General features: G+C 33.2%; 1 protein-coding gene across 7 annotated transcripts in view; it reads left to right on the top strand.

Annotated features, from left to right (window-relative positions):
- The window catches only part of LOC145941602 (uncharacterized), a 296,529-nt gene that overhangs the window by 155,180 nt on the left and 115,930 nt on the right, over positions 1–25,419 (top strand). For 3 of the 7 annotated variants that reach the window (XM_083047763.1, XM_083047764.1, XM_083047765.1), the window contains exons 5-6: positions 24,301–24,606; positions 24,738–24,781. The exons of 2 other annotated variants lie outside the window; for them this stretch is intronic. In XM_083047763.1, the coding sequence (XP_082903889.1) occupies positions 24,301–24,365 (65 nt within the window). In that variant the 3' untranslated portion in view covers positions 24,366–24,606; positions 24,738–24,781. Of the gene's footprint in view, positions 1–11,149; positions 11,327–11,613; positions 11,692–24,300; positions 24,607–24,737; positions 24,782–25,419 lie in introns of those variants that run through there. 2 more of the 7 variants (XM_083047769.1, XM_083047770.1) reach the window with 2 other exon arrangements.

Below are 25,419 nucleotides of genomic sequence, written 5' to 3'. Positions count from 1 at the left end.
CTCGGAAAGTTGAACATCATTTCCTTGAAGATTAATAATCGATAAAAGAAGACTGCCTCATTCGTGGTTTTCAAGCCGTGGTTTTTCCACGAATCTTTGGGTGAATACCGAGGCAGGGATTTGAGAAGTCCCATGTGGGCGTTGGGTCCACGGTAGTTACCTCCCCCTCTTATCCGAAAAGTCCCAGAAGAAGTCGTCATCTAATAAAAAAAAGGAATTTTTGTCTTCAAGAAAATTTGGATCAAGTCGCTCGTTAACCTGCAGCAGCAGCTCAGGATGGAGCAGGAAAACTCGTCTAATTTTCTGAAGTCAAAAGAAGAATCAAAGGAGTTACTTAATAATTCGAGCTGGAGCTCGAAGTGAAGTAGAAAAACTCATTTCGATTCATGATTGTCGAGACAACAATCTTTGGAAGAAAGGGGGCAATGTTGTGTCCCCGTCGATGTACTTCGGGACACAGTGTATAACAGAGAAGTTCATCTCCGAACGTGTCGTCATAGAGTTGTTGTGAAACAAGAGAGCGATTGAGTTGGAATTCGGCTGAAAGCCGGGTTAGACGGGTTTTAATGAATTGCGTATTAATATTGTTGATATTCCTAATTCTGTTATTAAAGTTAACTAAAATTATCAAACGCCTAATCATTTCCGGCGTGAGTGTTGTGTGAAAACGAGTGTTTGCGTTATACACGCTTCGAGATATCGAAGCCGGCCAGAGAGCGCAACAATATATAATTAAGTTGTTCTTACATGTTGTTGAATATCGTCATTTTCTCTCCAATCACTCATATCTTCATCGATATTATTATCATCGGATAAATTTCCATCTTCATAATTATCACAATCATCAATAAGCTTGTATGATTTATCTCCAAAAATGTCATTAATGTTCTCATCTTCATTATCATTATCACTACATACAGAGTTTGATAGCTCTTGTATGTTATCATTAAGACCATCAGACATTTCATCATCGCTAACTGATACATTATAAATCTGTAATTATATCGTACATTGTATATTCTCTCAATATATAGTTATATAATTTTTATTTTTACTTTTTTATTAAATGGAAAATTCACGAAGCGAAGATTTGTAAATACACTTAATATTTACTTAAAATAACAAATATATTTTAATTACAATCATACATCATTTAGAAAATTACCTCATTGACTCTTCCATTCTGTCGAAGTTCTTGAACATTGTTTTCAAAATCGGAGGAATCCGTTATACATACATTGGAAAATGTATTGCTAGAAGTTGAACACAATACATTATCAGCCTCGTTTATAATGATATTGGTCACCTGTATTTTAAAAGAAAATTCGCTTTAAAAAAGAAGTCAAAGAAAAGAAGTCTTATATATATGTCTTGACTGTATATATATTTAGTATAATTACCTTCTGTTGTGCTACTTTTCTGCGGCGATTCGCTGTGGATCGAGGAATTTTTTCATTTGATCTATATTCCAGATATTTTTTATATCTACGTTGAGGCATTTTTCTTTAACGAAATAGATTTTTATACACACAGAAATAGATTTTTATAATATTATAGTATTCACTTGCACATTTTATACTGCACAGCAGTGTTTTTAGATGGACTGTGAGTTTTGGGACGCTGCATTAAGGTTGGTCAATCGTAACCTCAACCGTAACCAAGCTCGCAACCCGTGTGATTACGCCTTTAACGTCGGTTGCTAAGGCCGAAAGCTGAGCGCACACACACACGTTGTACATACATACACGGTGCGGTTTCCGAACGCAGCTCTCTGGCTGGTTGCATGTTGCACGGTTGCAGTCGTCCCAAAACTGGCACGTGGGTCAACGAGTCGACTCGGCGATCTGATGAAGCATGCAATAAGAACAAGAAAGATTGTTCCCTGAATTAAGTTGACAATATATAAGTGTAATTTGTGCATATATCAGGTTTGTGCGGTTTATTGTTGTGTAAAAAACAGTTAAAAATTAATTAATTTAAACAGAGAACAATACGTAAGCGCTTGTCGTAGTCGTGGCCAATAATGTACCAATAATTTACAATTGTTTCTTTTTTCCACTTTAATTAATGTAGTGAACGTAAAGGCAGAGAACAAGAAATCTGTCGTGGACATAAAGTAAGGCAGAGAAAAACGCAAGTCATAAAAGATTATTAAAATAACCTTTTATAACTTGCGTTTTTTTCTGCCCTACTTTATGTCCACGACAGATTTCTTGTTCTCTGCCTTTACGTTCACTACATTAATTAAAGTGGAAAAAAGAAACAATTGTAAATTATTGGTAATTACAGCAATGTCATTTGCGTGCGTATATTTGGTAAAAGAAAACAAGTATGATTATGTAAAAATAGAACACATAAGAAACTTCAATAAAGCGAAGTATATGTGTGACGATTGTTCTACTAGAAGAAAGAAAATCTACATTGTGTCAAGACCAAATCTCGCACCAGAAAAATGTTTGGTGATGTTGCTTGCAAGTAAGTAATACATTTATTTATAACTTCTTTATATACTTTAAATTGAATGTATTATTTTATCTTTGAGATTAGTAGTTGTTCCAATCGACTCATCAATAATTTTTTTTTCAAATTCTTCTGTTATGCTAAATATTTTTGTTTTACATTTTAATTTATTTCTATATGTATATTATTATATATGTTAATATAATATTTATGTTTATCAAATAAAACAGATACATCGCAAAATCTGTTTTAACAGAATTGATTATTTGTGATAGTATATTTATAATAGCATCTTAAGAATTGTACAAATTATTTTGTTTATATGTATAATTGATTATTTACGACTTTTTCTTATTTTTATTTATCTGCAGGTAGTAAAGCGGAAATAGAGAAAGCAATGGAAGCTAAGCGATTGCATATTTCAAAATTAAGGCGATCAATTATTGATCAATCTATAATAGATAAAAATATAGAGAATGTAAATCCTGAGAAGAAAAAGAGAAAGTACAATTGTATTTCTTAATAATTAATATTACAAATGACTCTTGTGCTATGTATTTAGTGATAATACATATTTAATATAAAGAGATGTGTGATATATTTTGATACTAAAATAAATAATTTTTGTTACATTGTCAGATGATGAAGAAACAAAAAGAAAAAAATAAAGAAGAAACATGTAAGGCAATACTTGAAACCTATTTGCAAAAAAAGCCTTTCCACAGTGTATGTGCTTTTCTTTTCTTTTTATCGTATTTATTTACTACTAGAATATGTTATTAATGAATTGTTGATTAATCAGAGAACTATTTTATGCTCAAATATTTGATTTACATAATTGTTAAAAGTGGACACCATTATAATTATTTATTAAATAGTATTTTAAACTGACATACAATTTCAGGAAAATATTAACAGATCTGAGCCTTCAACTTCCACAAAATTAGCAAAGCAAGATGACAATTTATGGAATCCATTAAGTGGCGAAATACAGGATGATATAAAGTATGAAAAGTTAAATAAGGTATGTAAGCAGAAATGTTATATGATGACATATTTTATAGGATTCATAGAAAAGATAAAACATGTATAATTATATTTTCACATTTTGAATATATAAAATTACATATTTTACAGGAAAATATAATTTCTAAGACTAGCAGCGACAGTGATGATAACATAAACAAATCGATTCCTTTTAAAAGACTACACGTGGAACTTTCTGATAGTGATACACAATCTAAATCAAACGAACAAGAAATTAAAGATCTAAAAATTGAAATAGTAAATAAAACACGAGAACTGAAAATTGCTCAAGAAGAAGCAAAATATTATCGTAAAAAATAGGAGGATTTGAAAGATTCCGAGGCATTTTCACTTACTACCGGTCGACAGTTACTTCTTATAGCAGAAGCAGGTATAATTTTACAAATTTTTTAAATTATAATGTTATCCGCATATACATATATTATATATTTTTATATATTATACTTTTTTGATCAGATTTTTATTCAATGCCACTATAAAAGATACATTATAGAAGATTAGAAATTATAAAAAAATATATTGTTATACAATGGTTGTGTTCCATTGTTTACTGGTAATACGTAAATATATATAGATATGTAACGTTAAGTAAACGTTTTCAATATTGTCAATAGATAATATATTGTAATATGATAATGTTTGAATATTTTCAACAACTTGTTGCTTATATTTTTCTTATTTTTGTATATATTTCACAGGCAAAAAAAAATTAATTTTACTCCTGAAGAAGAAACAGAAATTAAGATTGGGACAATTCGAGGAGAACAAATATATGTTGGGTTTGGTCATTGGGCTACAAAAGTTGCTTTCGACGATGCCCACTTAGCTAAAAAACCGAGCATATTTGTACTTACATTAGCGTATGGAATGTGGACCACCAAAGAACTGGCTGATAGAGTAGTACGCCAGCAAGTTGGGGTTAACCGACAAATTTTAACTCCAACAAAAAAAAATGCTATATCTAAACTTTTTAGTAAATGGTTGCTGACTAATGGCTGGACCGGACAAGCAACAACAACAGAAATTAGAAATATTAACTCTTATCTCGGTAGAGCTATTAATCGATGTAGAAAACTTTTTTATCCTAACGATGGAAAAGCCTCCGAAGATACCTCCGAAGAAAAAAACGAAACCTTTGTCCGCGATGAAGATTTAACAGAGTCGTTTAGACAAGAATCAGATGACGAATAAGTGTTCATATTTTTAATTATGTATGGCTGTGTGCTTATATGCCAAAGGTTTTCTTTTTTTATATACATTTATATATCTATCTCATAAGCATAATCACTTGCATTTATGGCTATGCTATTGATATGTTATAATAATGACTATGTCAAAGTGCAATTTTTTTAAATTTGTATACATTTTTATTTATATATCATAAAAGCATAATCACGCATATTCATTGCGTGATTATGCTTTTAGTTGCTATGCTATTAATATCTTATAAGGAATATGCCAAAGTACATTTTTTTATATAATTTTAATTTTAATTTTTTTTCATTTTACTTTTTTTAAAACTTGCAACGGACTTTTCCTTCCAGTGCCGCGCAACTTCGTCACTTTTCTCGGTATCTCTACACACAAAAATTCGACAGATTGCTTGGGCGCCAGGTACGGTCAGGCCGCACCACTCAAAATAACACGATAATTAATTCTACGATAGTGACGGCTTAAGCTCGGTAACTCAGTTCCTTAAGAGGGGCGGGATTCTTAATGCGGGGAATCGTACTCGGGGCTTCGGAGAGAAGGAGAGTCATTAAATCGGCACACTGACATATTTAAATAAAAGTTAAATAAATATATTTCATATTAGAAAATTGATTGCAGTTTCACATTACGTATTTACGGCCTCGTGACTCGGTAGATCCTCGACACTCGAGGTGTTACAACACAATTATGGTTCGATATTTATCGCTACCGAGGGGAACATATCCCGGATTATATTTCAATCGAGGAGGCGGGGGAGAAAGACATTTCCCAAATTACAAGACTCAAATGCTCGACACAAGACAATCAGAGACGAAACTTGATAAATAATTAAACTAACATTTATACACAAAATTCTGGACTGTCGACTCGGTACGGCTCTCCACGGAGAGAGAGAGAGGCTGCGCAGTTCTTACTTTAATGGCGAATCTCGGTACGGGCCTCGCGTTTCGGACACTCCCTCGGTAACGAAAGTAATTAACAATGACATGGATAACAATCTTAACCGTGTTACTAGAGACGCGAGTCCCCGCCGAGTTCGCTCTTACCGAGACTTTGAAGTGGTGGCCTTACAATAATCTGTCGTCCGTCGGTGTCGCACGTGGTTCGCACGCCGCAGTCTCGTCGAACAGTGTACGACTCTGGGCTCACGGCACGCCGGTAGCCGGCGTCGGTGGCGCTGCGCGCGCCGCCTATAATCGATCCTGGATCCTCTGTCGACGATAGTCGATCCTTGTGGGCCTCGTTGCCCCGGTATTTTCGAAACGGCTCTCGGTACTTTTCGGAATGTTGGTGCGGATAATGTGGCTGCTCGCTGCACGTTCCGAATAATTGCTTCTCTCCTTCTCTACTGGCTGTTGACTTGCGGGGGGAACCCGCCGAGAGGTAATCAGTCTCCGACGGTTCCGCTTTCCTCGGGACGGTGCCGGCGGCCCCACTGGAGCAGCCATCCCTGTCTCGGGATGTTGGTACCTTTTGATGGGCTCCTCCGCTTAATTCCGTCCGCTATCCGAGGCTGTAAAACGTATCCGGCAGTAACGGGCCCTTACGTATTTATTCTATTTATGGACAATAAATACCTTACTTCTCCGTGTTACCCGGCGTCCCCGAGCGCACCGCTTCCACCCAGGTCGTCCACTCTTGCTGCAAATTCCGCCATCCCACGATGGCTGCTCCCTTCGATACATCAGGGCCTTCTCTGACCACTCACTTTCACTCGGTAAATCTATCGGACTTATATAACTAAAGGCGAGTCGACGAAGAAAAGTTCGTCGCTCGCCGACCCAAAATTCGTCCTCTCTCTCGACCCTTCCTCGGCCGGGCCGTGCCGGCCCTGTGACGGGCGTTAAAAACGTCACGTCACAAACTACTTTTTATTAAATTTAATTTTAAATTTTATATTAATTTTAAACTTATTTGTATATTCATCTCAAACAGAATACATATGTACATTTGTATCTGATAAACAGAACATTTGTTGGAGATTTATATGTAGGTTTATATGTGTGATTTAAATATAATAAATTCGATATTTTTAAATTATAATAACGTATTTTATTGAATTTCTTATAGATGTATATGTATGTATGCGTATGTTGCAATGACGTATGGTTTTTAATGAGTTCTATTTAATAGAATATTTTTGAAAAAATAACGATTTATCAGCTTTTATATTTTGCTCTGTCTTTGAGTGCGTTTCGTTTAATGATACAAATTAACACAAACATCATTCTCTTTATTTTATTCCAATAGATATCAAACAAAGATAGAATTAGACATGTGTTATTACTTTGTTAATACATGTCATTCTATTTTTGTTCGATACCTATCGAGTTGAAAAAATAAGATAGAATGACGTTAATTTGTATCACTAAATTAAATACATTCAAAGATAGGGTAGAAAAATAAAAGCTGATAAATCGTGGATTTCTCAGATTGTAGAAATATTTCAGATATTTTCAGATATATTGATCTGAAAAAATACGAGAAATAATGCGAAGTTACTCATAAATTTTCAGATTCTTTTTCTGAAAATTTCTCAAAGGTGTGCCAATTCGTATAGAAAATCTGAAAATTTTCTTAAAAAGTTTTAGAATTTTTATAGAAATCTTACAATTTTTATGAGAAATTCTAAGAATTATTTTCACCAGGGATATCACATATCCATTCGATATTCTATGAATATTCATAAATACATATACATCCATGTATATCGCATGTATGTGCATTCGATGCACATACATCTGCTAGTATAAAGAACGTTTCAGTGTCAGTTCTCAACATGGCGCATCACGTAATAAATGAATTATTATAGATTCTTCAGATGAAGAAGATCTAAATCAAAGACTTTGCGCACAATAGAGAAAATATTAGGAATAAGAATTATTTTAAAATAATAAAATCGAAAAAACTCTATATATAAATACAACGATATAAAAATACAAATTCGAGTATAAAGGACTAGTAAGGGCTAATAAACTACTAAGAGTCCTTTATACCCGAATTTGTATTTTTATATTAGAGTTTTTCCGATTTTATTATTTTAAAATAATTCTTATTCCTAATATTTAATATTTATTCCTAATATTTTTCCTATTGTGCGCAGGGCCTAATGCCTGATATTTTATGCCACAAGACTTTTTTATTTTTAATTTTTTTAGTTATAACTAAATTAATTTTTCTTTGTATAAATATAAAAATAATTTGGTACTAGAATCCGTCCATGCAAATATTTCTGTATTTTTTTTATCATTTTTATTTTCTTGTATATTTTCTTGTATATTTTCTTCTATATTGTTTTCAATGTTATTCATATTTGTATCTTCATGTAATTTAATAAATATTGATTTATTTGCTACAGTATAATTTACAGTATTACAATTAAAATCAATCTCTTTGTAAAGAACTTGAAATTCTGTCACCTCCTAAAAAGTCAATATAATACATTAATTTTCAATTTTTCTTTATTTCTTAATTATATATTATTTTTAATTTATATACACAAAATTAACTTTTATTTTTAAATAATTTCTATTTTTAATATTTAATATTTATTCCCAATATTTTCTCTATTTTGCGCAGAACTTTACTTTCTATTATTATTTATAAAATTAAATTTGCCACCATTATTGAACTTACCAGTTCCTGCACTGCTTGTCCTTCCTCAAGACGAGTACAGTGAACTGTTGCACTAAATTTCGTTCCACTGCAACAAAGAACGGACCAGTGCTATCTTGCACTGCAATAAAGAACGCTTTGGTGTCACTAGTGTACACTAGTGCAGAAAGTTCAGCAATAAAGAACAAACCTATAGTTGGAAAGCACTGAGGCCCGTTTCTACCAATTTTGCGTTAACCCACAGTTTAACGAAACTTCGATTAAAAGTAAACCTTAGTTTAATGCTGACTGGTTTCTACGAATCCTACATTGGATACGTTTAGCTAAACTTATACCTTATGTGACATAACTTCAAGTATTTGTAGAAATTGGACGCTGATTGACGCTGAATTTTTTTGCGTCACATTTTTTAATTTTAAGTATTTATCTTTGTAATTATTAAATGTAATTAAATATTTTTAATATTATTTAAATAATATATTATAATATTATGTTATATTTATACATACATATATATTATTATAGTTACTAAATAACAGTGGAAATCATCAACATACGAAGAACGACATACCAAAAAATTGCAACGAAAAATTACAATTACAGGGTAAAAAAAATTTGCAGAATATGTCTGCAATAGAAATATTAAGGAAAAAAATAAGTAATCCACTTAAAGTAAGAAATTTCAATAATGAATGTAATGAAAATTTTTACAAGCATCAAAATAATTCACGCAAAAAAAAAGAAAATACGAAGTCACAATTTAATACAAGACCAGCGCAATTTAATATATTAATGGAATCAAAAACGGAACTGGCAAAATTTATGAAAGAAGACTTAAAAGCAAAAAGTGAGATCGAAATGCAGATTTTAAATATATATGCAATTAAAAAAAGAAGAGTTAGAAGTGCAATTATTAGAAAAAGAATTGTTAATAAAAGAGCAAATATTAGAAAAAGAGATTCAAAAGGAAAAAAATCGATTTAATAATTAATATTCTATTTTAATTTTTTTAATTATATTTCTTTTTTATTTAAGAAGTCTTTCAATTTATAATTTATAGTTTACATATGCGTGTTTTTATGATTTAATAAATCTCCAAAGATAATATATATTTTTTATTTTTATTAATAAAGGAGATAGTTTGTTTTATGCATTTTATTTACGTATTTTATGTTTAAATGTATATGATATATATGTGATATGTATATGTTAAAATTTAATAGTTCCTTCGTAAGCATTATGATTCTATGGTCCCAAATAAAATGGCCATCATTATTGACAGCAGAAGTATTTTCTTTCTCATCATCTGAGTCTATAATCTCAGAAGAGTTCAATGAAGACACAATTGTAGATGTGTGCTGTATAGAGCTTGTTACAGGAACTGTAACAGAAGGACTCTCATGGATTATAGTCTGAGGCTGAATTCTGGAAGGACCTGCTTCATTCAATAAAGAATCCAAAGGCGCAGTTGTGGTTAGGAACCGTGTCGAGTCTGTTGTAGGAGTTACAATAGAAGTACATGCAAAAGTATGCGACTTGATTAACTTTAGTGATAGCAGTTTAGGTTTTATTTGCACAGCTGAATTCTTTGGAATCACAGAACTTGTTATTGAAGAACTAGTGCTTGTGGGGTGTGGCATTATAATATTTCCAGGTTTAATTATTAATCCTTTCTCTTGCTGTAGACTATCGTGTACTGTAACAAAATTTACATCAATAATATTAATCTAGTACAATATTTATGCAATTTGAATTATCTTTGAATAAAATTTTAACCTATCTTTTAGAATTTATTATTAGTCAATTAAATAAAATTGTAACTAAAGTACTGCAAGTATTTAAGCAATCAGCATACTAAAATTTTGTGTAAAAAATTCTTACCTGAATACTTAAAAGTGTCCATGATTGTTAATTTGGAAGTTTACAATTTTTATTTTACACTTTTATTTTACACTCATTCTTAATTGTTAAGCCCCTCGCACAATGCCAGGCAACAGGCAATAGGAACAGGGAATAGAAAATATCCACCAATAAGAGCAGGGAATAGATATATATATATATATATATATTTATATTTATTTTTAATTGCACGTGATTTTCGCATAAATATGAATATGAATACTATATGAATTAATATATTTCTAGACTGTGGAAGCTCATTTGTATCAACAGAAGTATTTGAAAATAATGAAATTTTGGAAAAGTAGTTTTAAATTCATATAAAATATCAAGTTTTTATCTAGAAAATTGAAATGTTCTTGCAGCTGCGAATGCTGAATTGGAAACAAACGCGAATTCTGTTCTTGCCAAAAATGCGGAAGATCGCCTAGCACAAAATCACCAAGTGCAAGAACGCAATCGTACACGCGCGCGTTGTAAGTTATTAATTTTTAACTTTATGCTATTGAGCAAATGGAAAATTGCTCTATTTATATATAACAATATAACGAGATTTTTTGCTATTGCATGCTATTGTGTTCTATGAGATATACTATACTCGCACGACCACACATACACACGCACGCACGCACGCACGCACGCACGCACGCACACACACACACACACACACACGCGCGCGCGCGTAAGGATCGTCATACAGACATGCAACTAGATGAAGGAGAAAATCTTTTGCCAAACTTTCCTTTAAGGACTGTCCAAGAGTTTGACGAAGTCAGTTTCAAGAAAATTTTGTTACATCCTTGGAACTACAAAAATTATACGTAAGGAAATCATTTGTCATTTCCTGTATGTATACAATATTCAAAGTATAATAATAATAATAATAATAATAATCGTATTTGCCTGTTTTTTATAGATTCATGAAATGAAAATGATTGGAGGATCTGATCCAGGCAAATGTGCAAGAACCACATTACGCTATTTTATATAAATTAGGTAGCCTTGAAGTATTCCTGGTCTGGTCAAAAGAATACGCGGAAATTTCGAGAGATACTAATTTCCCAACTTATTGTCGGTTTAATATTTTATAGGTAATATTTAAGGTATATCCAAATAAATTGTCATAGATGCATAACATAACATAAGTATAATATATATACATAAAGAAATGGATTGGTCTATTTCTTTATGCGTATTTTTATGCGCTATGCAAATTTGTCTGCATATTCTCACAATCAGCTTTTACACAGTGATAAGCGATTAACTGAAAAAATATCCATTCTTTTCAAATCATCATTTTTTATTGAATCAGTAATCAAATATTAATATTGAATTATTTTGTCATATCTATATGACTAATTAGAAAATTTTCTCTTACAGAAACTATTTCGAAAATAAAAAGCGTCCCTAAAAACGATATTGAAATAATAATAAAGAAGTGGCTGGAGCACGCTAATGATCGATTAAAAAGTAAAAATTGATTTTTTTTACTTTTTCAATAACGGTATAAAAACTATTTTTTCTTTCATAGTTTATTAAAATATAATATAGTGATTCATACATTTTGTTTTTGATTCAAAGTTTATCACAGAATATTTTCAAGATTATTTTGTGTGTGTCTTAACTCTTATTTAACGTTTAGTTTTATAATATTTTGAACATTGCCATATACGTATTGTTCTTTTCAATGTATTTGAACTTTTTGTTGTTAATGTATTATTCTAATTTGTGTACGTCGTTTTGATAAAAGTATATACTCATTATTTTATATTGTAAATCAATCTGTGATATTAAAACGATTAATGGAAACAATGTGATTTAGGTTTAAAAACAAAGAATATAAAAAACGTACAAAAATGTACAAACATATAATACTTTTAATAAAAGTAATATTTAATTTGTAATAAAAATCAAAGTATGATTTATTCTTTAAAATTAAGAAATATAAATTAAAATATATTTTGCATTAAAAATATATTTTATGGAAAAATGTATTTTATACGATAAATCAGTTTGTTACTATAATACAAATATTTTACTAGATTTCTCCGTATTGTCATTTTTTGTTGCAGTATATTTCTATATAGCGTAAATTAAAAAAAGATTTATCGTATAAAATACATTTTTCCATAAAACATATTTTTAACGTAAAATATATTTTATTCGAAGCATCGCAAAAGAATCCTTTACAATCTATCCAAGAACAGTTTTTAAATCCAGAAAGAAAATAAAGCGACCTCTTATGGAGCTCTGTTAAAATACTATTTCAAATTTTTATAAAATATAAAATAGAATTCTTATAGAATATAAAAAGATTTCCTTTTGTATTCGAAAAAGGGCTCAGAATTGGTGACATAAAAGTGAATTCTTTTGGAATTCTTAAGAATGCTTTTAGAACAGAAATGGGATGGAAAAAGAATTCTTTTTGAAAATATGGAATTCAAAACAAATTTTTTTTGGATTCTCTGTGCTTAACTTTTCGATTTATGTGCTAATATATCGAGATGATTTTGATTTTTGCCCAGAAACCCTTAAGGGACTTTCCTTATGAAGCAAAGGGTGGGATTCTAATATAACTCATTGTAAATTGCAAAAATAGGGAAATTAACTATGAACAATAAGTCTTTCGTTTACACGCTTATATGACAATGACTTTTGCATGTCAATCATGAGTTATATATACATGTATAAACTCGGCCAAAAAAAAAGCGGCACACTTGAAAAGTAATAAAAAATAGTGAAAGTTTAAGAACTTATAACTCAGCTAATAATTATTATATCAAGGTGTTTAAAAAATGAAAATGAAGCTTGAAGTCTGTAGTTTAAGAAAATTTTAGTTCCGATTACGTGGAATGATCAGTTTTGCAATGACAAGTGACAGAGTAAGAACCTACAAAACTGATAAATAGAAGGTCCCTCATCACTTTCCTGAATTGCACGGCGTGAATCAGTTGACGTAGCTCAATGGGATAAAAATCACGTAAAAATTCAAAATTTTCTCTTTAAAATGCACTTTGGCGGAACTCGATACGATAATTTTTCGCTGTTATCTCAATTTGAAAATAGTCGAATTTTTAACGACAAATTATGATTTAAAATGTGTATCTGCTATTTTTATCAATTCGAACTGTTGCAATTCTATTTAAGAATGTTGCATTGAATGCGGGCTGTCCCAAAGCGATGCAAATCATGCCGGGCATCTCGCGTAAACAAAGTCCGAGTAAAACATTCGCGGGATTTTCGCCGTACGAGTTCGGTATTATTCCTCGGGGATCGGAGGATATCCATGAAGATTACCCCGTGTAAAAACAAAGAAGAAAAAAACAACAAAAAAATTTGCTTTCTTGCTTTTTTGATATTATATTTTACCTCTTACTTGGCAAAATATTATTTTAGTTTTTTCATTAAATGTTTTTTTAAAATTGCTCATTGATCAAAAGTACGATTACAATTTTATTCACCACATTAGCAGATGCTAAATATTTGTGTTTTACAGGATAATTTGCGTGAAGTGTATGGAAAGCTTTAAAAGTAATGTCGATAGTCTTTAATGACGTTTCCACTTCATATAAGGCATCGTCGAAAACAAAAATATTTTGATGAATTTTTTGTAATGTAGGTCCGACAATAATTGTTTGAGGTAATGTTAAACCAAAACTTTTTTAATTTTTCTTCTTTTATCCAAAGATGGTTGAATATCTCAGGGGTCTACACACATTATTATATATTTAGAAGCTAAATATACAATTTTTATTGAAATAAATAAGCAAAAATAATAATTAATAGAAATAAACAATAAAAAATAAGAATAAGAAATAGTAATAATAGCAAATAATAATTTACTAAATAATAATCACCATATATTGCACAAGTAAAGTAAAACAATTTATAACTATACCGGGTGTTCAAAATAAAGCGTTACACATTTTTAACTATAAAAATATTGTTTCTAGAAAAAAATGCTTCAAATAAAAGTTGCAATATTTCAAGGAAAATATAAGTTGATGTTATAGGAATGTTTAAAAAATATGTAGCTGCATGTTACAAATTGTATATTTTTTCTTAAACATAACTATGCGTTTTCTTTACACCAATTGATTTGTCTAATTATTCTATGCATAAAAATATTAAGGTAAAATTATCAAGAACTAAATATTTTACAGATATTAGAGATATTTTGTATTTTATATAAAAAAATGTCAAATTAAGATATAAAATATCTCGTAAATCATTCAATTTTTGGTAAATATTGACAAAAGGGGACCCAGCCCCAATCACCTTGACCTTGACATATGTTGTCAAGGTCATAGGACTGAGTAACCTCCAACAAATTTTAGCCGTCGCTCCTTCTTAAGAAGAAAGTTATTAACAAAAAAAAGATTTGTAAAAATTAAAATTTATACAGGTACCACCTGTAATTTCTTGACGCGAAGATTACCACTGACCAACTCCTTTCTGCTTTTTACTTTATAGCAGTATTAACTGGAAACAATTTGCTTAATAACATCAAGATTGACACTGTATTGTTCTCTATATTTAAAAATAAATTTGTATTACAATACAATATACATAATATACGTATATAAAACATATCCAATCTGTAACCAAAAAATTTAATTGATTGTATATAATAAAAATTCTAACCTATTGTCGATTGTTCATGCAATATATATGTAGACTTATCTCGACGGGAGCGGGTGACAACTCTCGTGCGGTTATATGATTATTGTCAGGATAGAGGAATCGGGTGCCAACGTATTTTTAAATTAAAGTATATCACCAGTGATATATCTATATATATGTTTATTGCGAGTTCTTCGATGTAGAGAGTGAGCCTTTCGATGTGTTGCCTATCTATTGATCCGAGAATGTGTGTGTCCAATCTATCGATCCGAGAATGTGTCGTTTCTCAGAAAGTCGCGATTTTTATATCCGGACTTCTCGAATGCGCCCTACTCCTAAGTGGTAAACCAATCAAATCATTCTTTTACAATCCACGGCAGAGATAGGTATCGTGTCGCTTTTACCTTCGAAGGTTCTCTCGATTTCACGGTCGTAAGAATAAATAACAATCAAAAACAAAGACCAAAATAATACAAAGTAAAGTCACCTAATAAAACATCGGCTAACGTCTCGCTCTCTTTGAATATACAATATTTCAAATGATATAATATAATACACAAATATAACACATAAATAATAAAATATAAAAAATGCCTACAGCTCGGCCATTCTGACAATTGACCGACCCGGTCAACGAACTCTTATCACGTGATTTAACGCTAGTCACAGAAATTACAGTCATAGTCATAATTAATAATTATACTCGCATATAGGGCCGCATTCAAATATTTTACATCGCTTTTTCCAAGTTTCTTTTGTATCCCTCGGATCTCGATGTCTCTATCCTGGCAAACGGATAGCATCTTTTCCAGTGTACTGCCCTCGAGGACAAGTACACTGTGGCCGCGGCTAAGAGCGTCGACGTGGCTCATTCTCTTTTCCCGGACGGTGAACTATTTCGTAATCGTAATTTTGTAAAAATAACGCCCAGCGCGAGATCCGAGGATTAATATCTTTCTTATTTAGAGTCAGCCGAAAACTATCACAATCAGTAATTATTTTAAATTTTCGTCCTGTCAGATATATATAAAATCTTTTAAGAGCGTACACGGCCGCGAGACACTCCAACTCAAAACTATGATACTTTGATCTGGCGGGTGTGGTCCGCTGACTCCAAAAAGAAATTGGTCGCCATAAATTATCGCTCTGTTTTTGCAACAGGATGCCGCCAAATCCGCTCGCACTCGCATCACAATGCAGCTCGGTTTCTGCCCGCGGCGAATAAATCGCAAGCACCGGCCCGCTGGATAGGTGACGCTTGAGCGTCTCGAACGCCGCAATCTCGACAGACTCAAATTTGAATTCCGCATTCCTTTTTATTAAATCGTACAAGGGCTTCGCCAGTAATGAAAAATTCGGAATAAATCGGCGGAAAGAACTTGCCAGCCCAACAAATCGGTGTACCTCTTTTACATTCCGCGGCATCGGATACTCAATCACCGAGGTAATGTTTTCGTCGCTTGGCCGAATACCGCACCGGTTTACGCAATACCCCAAGTACTTAATTTCGGTCCGAGCAAAATGACACTTATCGAGTTTGAATTCTAAATGATTTCTACCGGCTATCTCGAACACCCTTGACAAGGTTTCAATATGTTCGTCTAAATCTTTTGTCGCGATCAATAAGTCATCGAGATAAACCACTATTCTATTCTCGCGGATCAACGAATCAAAAACTGTGTGCACGAATCTCTGAAAGACGCGAGGCGCGTTAGCCAGACCGAATGGCATACGCAGATATTCGAATTGCCCGAGCGGCGTTACAAACGAAGTATACTTTACGGACGATTCGTGCATCTTCACGTGATGGAACCCGTCCCTTAAATCGAGAATCGAAAAGTACTCTTTTCCCTGCAAGCGATCGACATTGTCGTCAATCAATTCCGTTGGAAAATTATCGCGTACGGTAATTTTGTTTAACTCGCGGTAGTCTATACATAGTCGGCAAGAGCCATCTTTTTTTCTGACAAGGACGATCGGGCTCGCGTACGGAGAGACACTCGGGCGGATAATCGATCTCTTCAACAAGTCATCTAAAATTTTACGCAGTATCTCTTTATCCGCGAATGACAATCTTCGAGGTCGCGAACTTATGGGTTGCTCGTGTTTGAGCGCGATAATCATTTCGTAATTAGGCGTATCTTTCTCCGCTTGTCTTTTCTCTAGATAATGCGACTTGTGACTCTCACGAATTCGCGCCGATGCCCCCTCTCCGATCGCCGGATTGATCTGTAACTCATCGCTCGACCGAACAATGTCGTCGCTGCAATCGATATGCATCAATGAATTAATTGCATGCATCTCCTCGACACCCGCTATTCTAATCGATTCACCGAACGTCACGTGTATCCGCGGATTATTTAAAAAGTCTCTCCCGAGGAGAACGTCAAATGCTATCGTGCCGTCGGGCACCACATAAAATTTAATTTTGATACGCACGCCGCCGACGTCCAACCACCCGTCAAACGCGCCGTCGACCCTCAACCGCGAACCATTGATTCCGCAAAACGGACGTTCATTATTCTCGCTCTTAAATTCGCACGGAATCACGTCGCCACGCACCAAACTGATCGGCGACCCGGAGTCGATCATCGCGTCGACCATGTGCGCGCATCTATCCCCTGTACTCTCGGGAGTAATTTTCACGCGTATCATATACGGCTTCGGCAAATCCACCGGGTGTACGACGTTCGCAGTAGCGGCTCGCGCAGCGCTCCCAGATGCCTCCGAAGGCCGACCACGTTTAGGACATTCTCGCGCCATGTGTTCCGTCGATTCGCAAACATAACACGCTCTCTTATTATTCGTCGCCGCTCGTTTACAGTGGGCCGCGATATGCCCCGCCTCGCCGCACCGATAACACTCTTTCGTCCTGCCGATCGCTGATGTCTCCGCCTTCCTGCCGCTCGTAGCTCTCGACACATCCTTCCTCTTAGCCTCGCCTTTCTCTCCTTCGAGCTGGATCTTTTCGAACGCCCTCAGTAAATCGGCTCCCGCCTTGCAATTTAGCATGCGGGCTTGGTTTTGTAACTGTTGATCCGTCACGCCCTCGATTATGTAGTCCAGGATTTCGTCTGCGGCGATCGGTACTTGATTTGCCAGGATCATTTTATCATGATAGTAATCATAAAATGATTCCCCTGACTTCCAACTCCGAGATTCGAATTCCCTTCTCATTGTCAGCTTGCCCGGACGTAAGTCGAACATCTGTTCCATTTCTTTGAGCAACTCTTCAATGCTCAACACCAGGTATTCTGCCCTTGAGTAGAACCATGCCAGCGCGCGTCCTTTCAATCGCGAGCTGACTAATATTCGGGTGGCGTTTTCATCCAAGTTATATGTATGGATTAATAATTGTAGCTGTTGTTTCCATCTCCAGAAGGTGTTGTTTGCCCCGTCGAACTCAGGGAGTAACTCTTTGATATTCCGAACGCCACCCGATGTAAATGCTGTGCTGCCCTCCGACGCCGCGCTTCTCGTCGCGGGGGAGCCTCTCGCAATCTCTAGCTCCCGCCGCAGCAAATCTTGCTCTCGCTGCCAGCACTCTTTCTTACGCCGGAATAACTCTAACTCCCGTCTCATTGCGTCAACGCGTTCCTCCAAGCCCATTGCCGTGAAGCTCCTGTCCCCTGGTGCACGAGCCTCCACGCTCGCCGCCGGCGCTCCGTCATCCTCCGTTGACCGACGCGAACACCCAGGACTCGGCTCGACTTCCCGCTGAGCACTCTCTCGCGACGCCTCCAATTCTCTCCACACGTTCGGATCATTCAACCGTTTAATTAACTCGGCTTTTGCTCCACTCGTTATTAACCCTCGCTGACGAAGAGCGTCTTTCAATTCGATTACCGTCATCTCGTTTCCCCATTCCATTTTGAATGTCTCTCCGAAACCGAACAATCGAACGAAACCGCTGCACGCCGACGCGTTCACAAAAATTAACGCTCGCGTAAAGTTTCTCGAAACACGCCCCCGATATCCAGCGGTAATTCAACGTATATATTTACGCGCTCCGCACTCCCGACACCGCGCTCCGAAAAAGATAATGGCTTACCTTGCCAAATTTTTCTCTCAACGCCAGGGCGGACTCCGTATCCCACTTCTGAGAAAACTGTAGACTTATCTCGACGGGAGCGGGTGACAACTCTCGTGCGGTTATATGATTATTGTCAGGATAGAGGAATCGGGTGCCAACGTATTTTTAAATTAAAGTATATCACCAGTGATATATCTATATATATGTTTATTGCGAGTTCTTCGATGTAGAGAGTGAGCCTTTCGATGTGTTGCCTATCTATTGATCCGAGAATGTGTGTGTCCAATCTATCGATCCGAGAATGTGTCGTTTCTCAGAAAGTCGCGATTTTTATATCCGGACTTCTCGAATGCGCCCTACTCCTAAGTGGTAAACCAATCAAATCATTCTTTTACAATCCACGGCAGAGATAGGCATCGTGTCGCTTTTACCTTCGAAGGTTCTCTCGATTTCACGGTCGTAAGAATAAATAACAATCAAAAACAAAGACCAAAATAATACAAAGTAAAGTCACCTAATAAAACATCGGCTAACGTCTCGCTCTCTTTGAATATACAATATTTCAAATGATATAATATAATACACAAATATAACACATAAATAATGAAATATAAAAAATGCCTACATATAATACTATTATTTTGTAATTTCTTTAAAATAAAATAATATAGCTTTGGCGATTCACGTTTTTGAACAGATCCAAGATAGTTTATCAAAATCTATTTCAAACTGAAATAATTAAATTAAATAAATAATTAAAGAAATAATTTTATATAAGACAATACAAATATTAATAACAATAACACATTGATAAAAACATATATACCAATGAATATCTTATTAGTGTATTTAAAGCAGAATACTGTATGATGAAATCATGAATATTAAATCTTTTTCTGCTCTTCCCTCTTAACAAATTCGTAAATTCACAAATTCTAAAAAGATATTTCGATGAAACAACACTACAAATCTCTTTGGCACACTTATAAAATTGTCCGAAAACTATGCTTTTCCCTTGACAGTTAATAAACAACCGTAAAATGAGTGTGATATCGGACTTTGTCATGTGGAATGACTGCGCATGCGCAAAGACCAGGCGACTTGGACTTCATATTACGGTCATTTTACAGTTGTTGATTGATTATAAAGGAAAAAAGATAGTTTTCGGACAATTTTACAAGTGTGCCAAAGAATTTTGTAGTATTGTTTTATTAAAATATCTTTTTATTTAAAAATGGCACTCAAGAATTTTTACCATATGCTTTCTCGCCTCTGACGTCACGATTCCGACATGGTCGGCGAGGAGCCAGGAGCCTTAACTATTCAATTCTAGCTTTTGAAGTTATTTTCCAAGAATTAAGAACTCTTGATCATGGTTGTATATTATGTTTTAATCAAGATATATGATCTATTATGTCTTGCGGATATTGCTCTAAAGAATATACAACATATCAATGAATTGAATGCTTTAATTTTTTAAATAAATCTATGTATGTGGATGTTACCTTCAATATTTTCGCAATATTTTTAACAGGCAAAATTTCAGATGTAGAATTATATTTATTGATCAATCCAGATTTAATTAATGAATTTCTTATAATATTAATTTAATAATTTTACTTTAGAAATTGTATTCTTTTACATTTTTGTATTGAAAGTATTATATAGCATGGTATACATTATTATATATTTAGCAAAAATTAATAAAAAAGTAAAACTGTACCATATGTTTATTAGGAAATAGCTCGATAATATTTTCAGCTAAAAAAGTGAGCCAATTTAAAAAATACTATATTTTTTCAAATTAAAATTTAGTAATGAAATTAATATTTGAGAAATAATATAAATATAAAACCAAGGCCAACTTAACGAGCATAAATAAACAGGATGTAATGTTGATTAGTAAATCCTTTAGATCATACAAATAATAAATGGTTGTTAATCTATCGGATTCAGTTATTCCGAGTAATGTCTCCAATCTTCTACAACTAGGTGCTAATTTCAGCCTTCCAATCAATAAAAATAAAAAAGTAACAATTCACGAATTCATCAAGGACATCGAAGGTAATTCAAAACGCAATAATATTAAAAATCTCAGAACGATACGAAATGTTGCGGTTCTTCAATTTTCTCATTACTTACATAAAGACATTCCAAAAAATCCAACACATGAAAAATTAATAACAATGCACAAATCAACAACAGAATTTTGCCGCCATAATCCAAACATCATATTTACACGAGCGGATAAAGACAACGTCACCGTTGCAATGAATAAAACATATTACATTGAAAAGGTGGAAGACCTGTTAAAAGATCACAACACTTATTCCATTATTAAAAGTAACCCATCCTTACGAATCGAAAGAGAGTTAAATAACACGATAAAACAATGGCTAAAAAAAGAATACATCACTAAAAAAGAATATTATACACTACATTCAAGCGATTCGCTCTTACCAAAAGCTTATGGTCTCCCCAAGATCCATAAAAACGACGTTCCTTTCAGAATCATAGTCTCGTTGATCAATAACAGCACTATATTCCCTGGCTTCTTATATATATTCACAAAATATTACTAAAGAGTCTACCAAAAACCAGTAGCCATGTGAACAACAGCTTCGATTTATGCAGAACACTGTCTGGTAAAACATTGGGACCTTCTGACATTTTGGTCTCGTTAGATGTCGTATCTCTCTTCACTAACATCCCTCTGGATCTTGCAATCAATAGCATCAGTAATAGATGGAATCATATCGAATTCTACACAAAAATTCCAAAAAAAGATTTTATATCAGCTACCAATTTTATACTATCATCCACATTTTTTACTTTCAATGACACAATTTATAAACAAACTTATGGGACTCCTATAGGATCCCCATTATCACCCATAGTCGCGGATCTAGTGATGCAGGATTTAGAGGAATCAATCTTAAATAGTCTAGGAACGAGCTTAATATTTTACTACCGTTATGTGGATGATATTATATTAGCAACTCAGGCGAATAAAATTGCGAACATTGTCGACAAATTTAATGATTATCACGAAAGGTTAAAATTCACGGTAGAATATGAGGAGGACCGCTGCATAAGCTTTTTAGACTTACATTTAAAAGTAATATAGACAATATATTATACATAGATTGGTTTCATAAAAAAACTTTCTCAGGCAGAATTTTATCATATTTTTCTAACCATCCAATGTGCCATAAAATAGGAACAATATACAATTTAGTCGACAGAGCTTTATTGCTCTCACACCCTCAATTTCATAGAAAAAACTTGGAGATAATTATTAACATATCGCTCGACAATGGCTACCCCCTGGACCTCACTTTTAAATGGATCAATCGAAGAATAAAGAATCTTATTTTTAACAAATTGAATATAACAAATAAAAACTTGAATATCATTAATCAACCTAACAATAGCGAAAACAACAATAAAAAATTCTTTGTTATTCCCTACAATCTCTGAATTAATTGCACCATCGATTAAAAAATTGGACATGACTGTTGGTTATCGATGTCTTAATAAACTAGAGAAATTTGTCAAGGTACAAAAGGATAGGAACTACCCCCCCCCCATCCACATAATTCAAATGTTATTTACAAAATAAACTGCAATGATTGTAATGCAACGTATGTCGGACAAACAAAAAGACAATTACGCACTCGACTCAAAGAACACATTAATAACATTAAATTAGATTCGTCAAGACATTCGGTAATTTCTGAGCATATTCTGAGTGAAAAACATACATTCAATTGGAACAATATTAAAATTTTAGATTTTGAACATATTTATCAAAAAAGACTTATTTCCGAAATGATACACATTAAAGAACAAAAAAACGGCATTAATTTAAACAAGGACACAGAATTATTGGACAATGTTTATTTTGACATCCTAGAGGAAATAGGGCTGTTCTTCCGAATGGGACACTTCGAGTTGAGGGCAGCCCTTTTGCGTACTGAAAGTAGATACCAAAATAACGTATTATATAAAATTTCAGTCGCGGCAAATTATATTTTCAAATGTTTATATTTAAAAAAATTTTCTTAAAAAATTTTCTTTAAAAAAATTGGACACCGCACGTGCGAAGATCCACGCGCTGCCTACCGACGGGGAGGGTGCGGGAGGGGGGCCGAAGGCCCCCCTTGCACCCCCCCCGGTGTGTGTGTGTGTGTGTGTGTGTGTGTGTGTGTGTGTGTGTGTGTGTGTGTGTGTACATACGTTTCTGATATGCGTGGATCTGTCCAATGGTGTGGAGCCCCCGAAGGGGGGGGGGGGGGCGAACTCACTGCATCCACGCATGTACTTTGCAAGATGAAACGAAGTTCACTCTACACCTAACATTGATATAATGTACCTAATCCTGAAGAATTACAATCCATTCAGGACAACACCCAGATATTTATTTATCCCTGCTCTTGGCATTACCCGGAACTAACGACGAGGACGTGGGAGGTTTTTAGTTCCATATTTTTTCTATTTTTTGTTTTTGTATTTTTTTTACATTTTGTATTTTTTAATTTTTTTGTTTGTAATTTTGTTTTTTTTAAAATTATATATGTAAATTATATATTTATATATATTTATATATGTAAAAAAAAAAAAAAAAAAAAGCAGAGAATTCTTTGCTTTAACCAAAAACACAAACTGATAATTATAAAGTATTCTCTGCTTTAACCAAAAACACAAACTGATAATTATAAAGTATTAATACTGTTATTGAGTTTAATTGAGATTTTACTTTTAGGTAAAAACTGTTGAAAAAATGATTTGCCGCGGCTGAAATTTTATATATTACGTTGTTTTGGTATCTACTTTCAGTACGCTAAAGGGCTGTTCCGAACTCGAAGTGTCCCATTCGGAAGAATATCCGGAAATAGCTAACACACGATGATTTGTACTTTTTAGAGTTACTAGAACAACACAAGCCATTCTTCAATTTTATATTTAAAAAAATGATATTTAAAAAAAATAATATACCTAGTTGTTTAAACTCGATTAAAATGTTTTTTCACAGAAATCAGCCGATTAAAGCGTTAATTTGCTAATTAATTAAAATTTTAAAATAATAATATGGTAAGAAATTAAATTAGTAATATGTAAATAGTTGAAAATAATATGTTAATTATAATACCTTATTCTTGATTAATATTTTTTTGACAGAAATCAGCTGATAACTGTCAAAAATATTATAACATATTATTTAAAACATATTATTATTTTAATTTTGATAATATATTATTTATATTACATATTAATTAGCAAATTAACGCTTTAATCAGCTGATTTCTGTCAAAAAATATTAATAAAGCGAAAATTTGTTAATTAAATTTTAAAATAATATGTTATAAAAATTAAAATAGTAATGTTTTATTTTATTTTATTTGTTACAGGTAGCATTGCTGATAAGCTGCGCGCAAATTTGACTGCGAATTCTCGAGTGTCGAACGGACGTTGATTCGTGCGATTGTAGTTTTCGCATCGCTTTTTCTCATTGCAAGTGCAATGCGCGAAATACGCGTGTGTCTCACGCGTCGCGTCGGAAGTGCCGTGTAAAGTTTCGCGTGTCGGGAGTGCCGTGTAAAGTATCGGGCGATCGTAATTATTCGTGTTTTCGCGAGTGTCGTGAGTGCTACCATGAGCTAAGAGAGGAGGAGGAGGCCCGGGGAGGCATCGGGCGACAACGGGGCAACTGTGAGGTAAAACCTATTTTTTTCTAAACTACATTGAGATATTCGATCATTTCCAGACTTTCAAAACACCTGTACACACATACACCCCCCCCCCTCCCCACACATGTATATACATAATTTGAATATTTTGTTTTCAGATCAATGTGTGCTGTATACTACAATTCCGCTATTGCACGGACCGGTGAGTGAGAAATTGTTTATTTCGATTGAATTAAGAAAATATTATAACATCCTTCTCTTAAAAATGCATGTTAAGTTCATTCTCGCAATATTGTTACATCTTTTCCGCGATGCTTATTGACTGTCTCGATTCGCATTGTGCGTTATATTCGTAGCATCGAGAGGTTGTCGCGAAAGTTAGTAGTTTGACAGTTTGTTTAAAATAAAATAAAATAATATGTTTTAAATAATATGTTATTATAATACTTTAAACTCTCTCGATTAATATTTTTGATAGTTATCAGCTGATTTCTGTCAAAAAATATTAATCGCGGATAAGGTATTATAATATATTATTTACAACATATTACAATTTTAATATTTTTTACATATTATTATTTTAAAATTTAATTAGCAAATTAACGATTTAATCAGCTGATGCCTGTAAAAAATATTAATAAAGTGTTAATTTAATTAAATTTTAAAATAATAATATGTTAAAAATATTAAATAGTAATAAGATGTAAATAATATGTTATAATACTTTAAATTCGATTAATATTTTTTGACAGAAATCAGCTGATAACTGTCAAAAATATTAATCGGGTTTAAAGTATTATAACATATTATATAAAACATATTATTATTTTATTTAATTTT

Source organism: Prenolepis imparis, unplaced genomic scaffold (assembly GCF_030444845.1).
Source record: "Prenolepis imparis isolate NDT839.2.m4 unplaced genomic scaffold, iyPreImpa1.0 SCAF_10, whole genome shotgun sequence".
Taxonomy (NCBI): Eukaryota; Metazoa; Arthropoda; class Insecta; order Hymenoptera; family Formicidae; genus Prenolepis; species Prenolepis imparis.
This window is presented reverse-complemented; position numbering and strand designations above follow the sequence as displayed.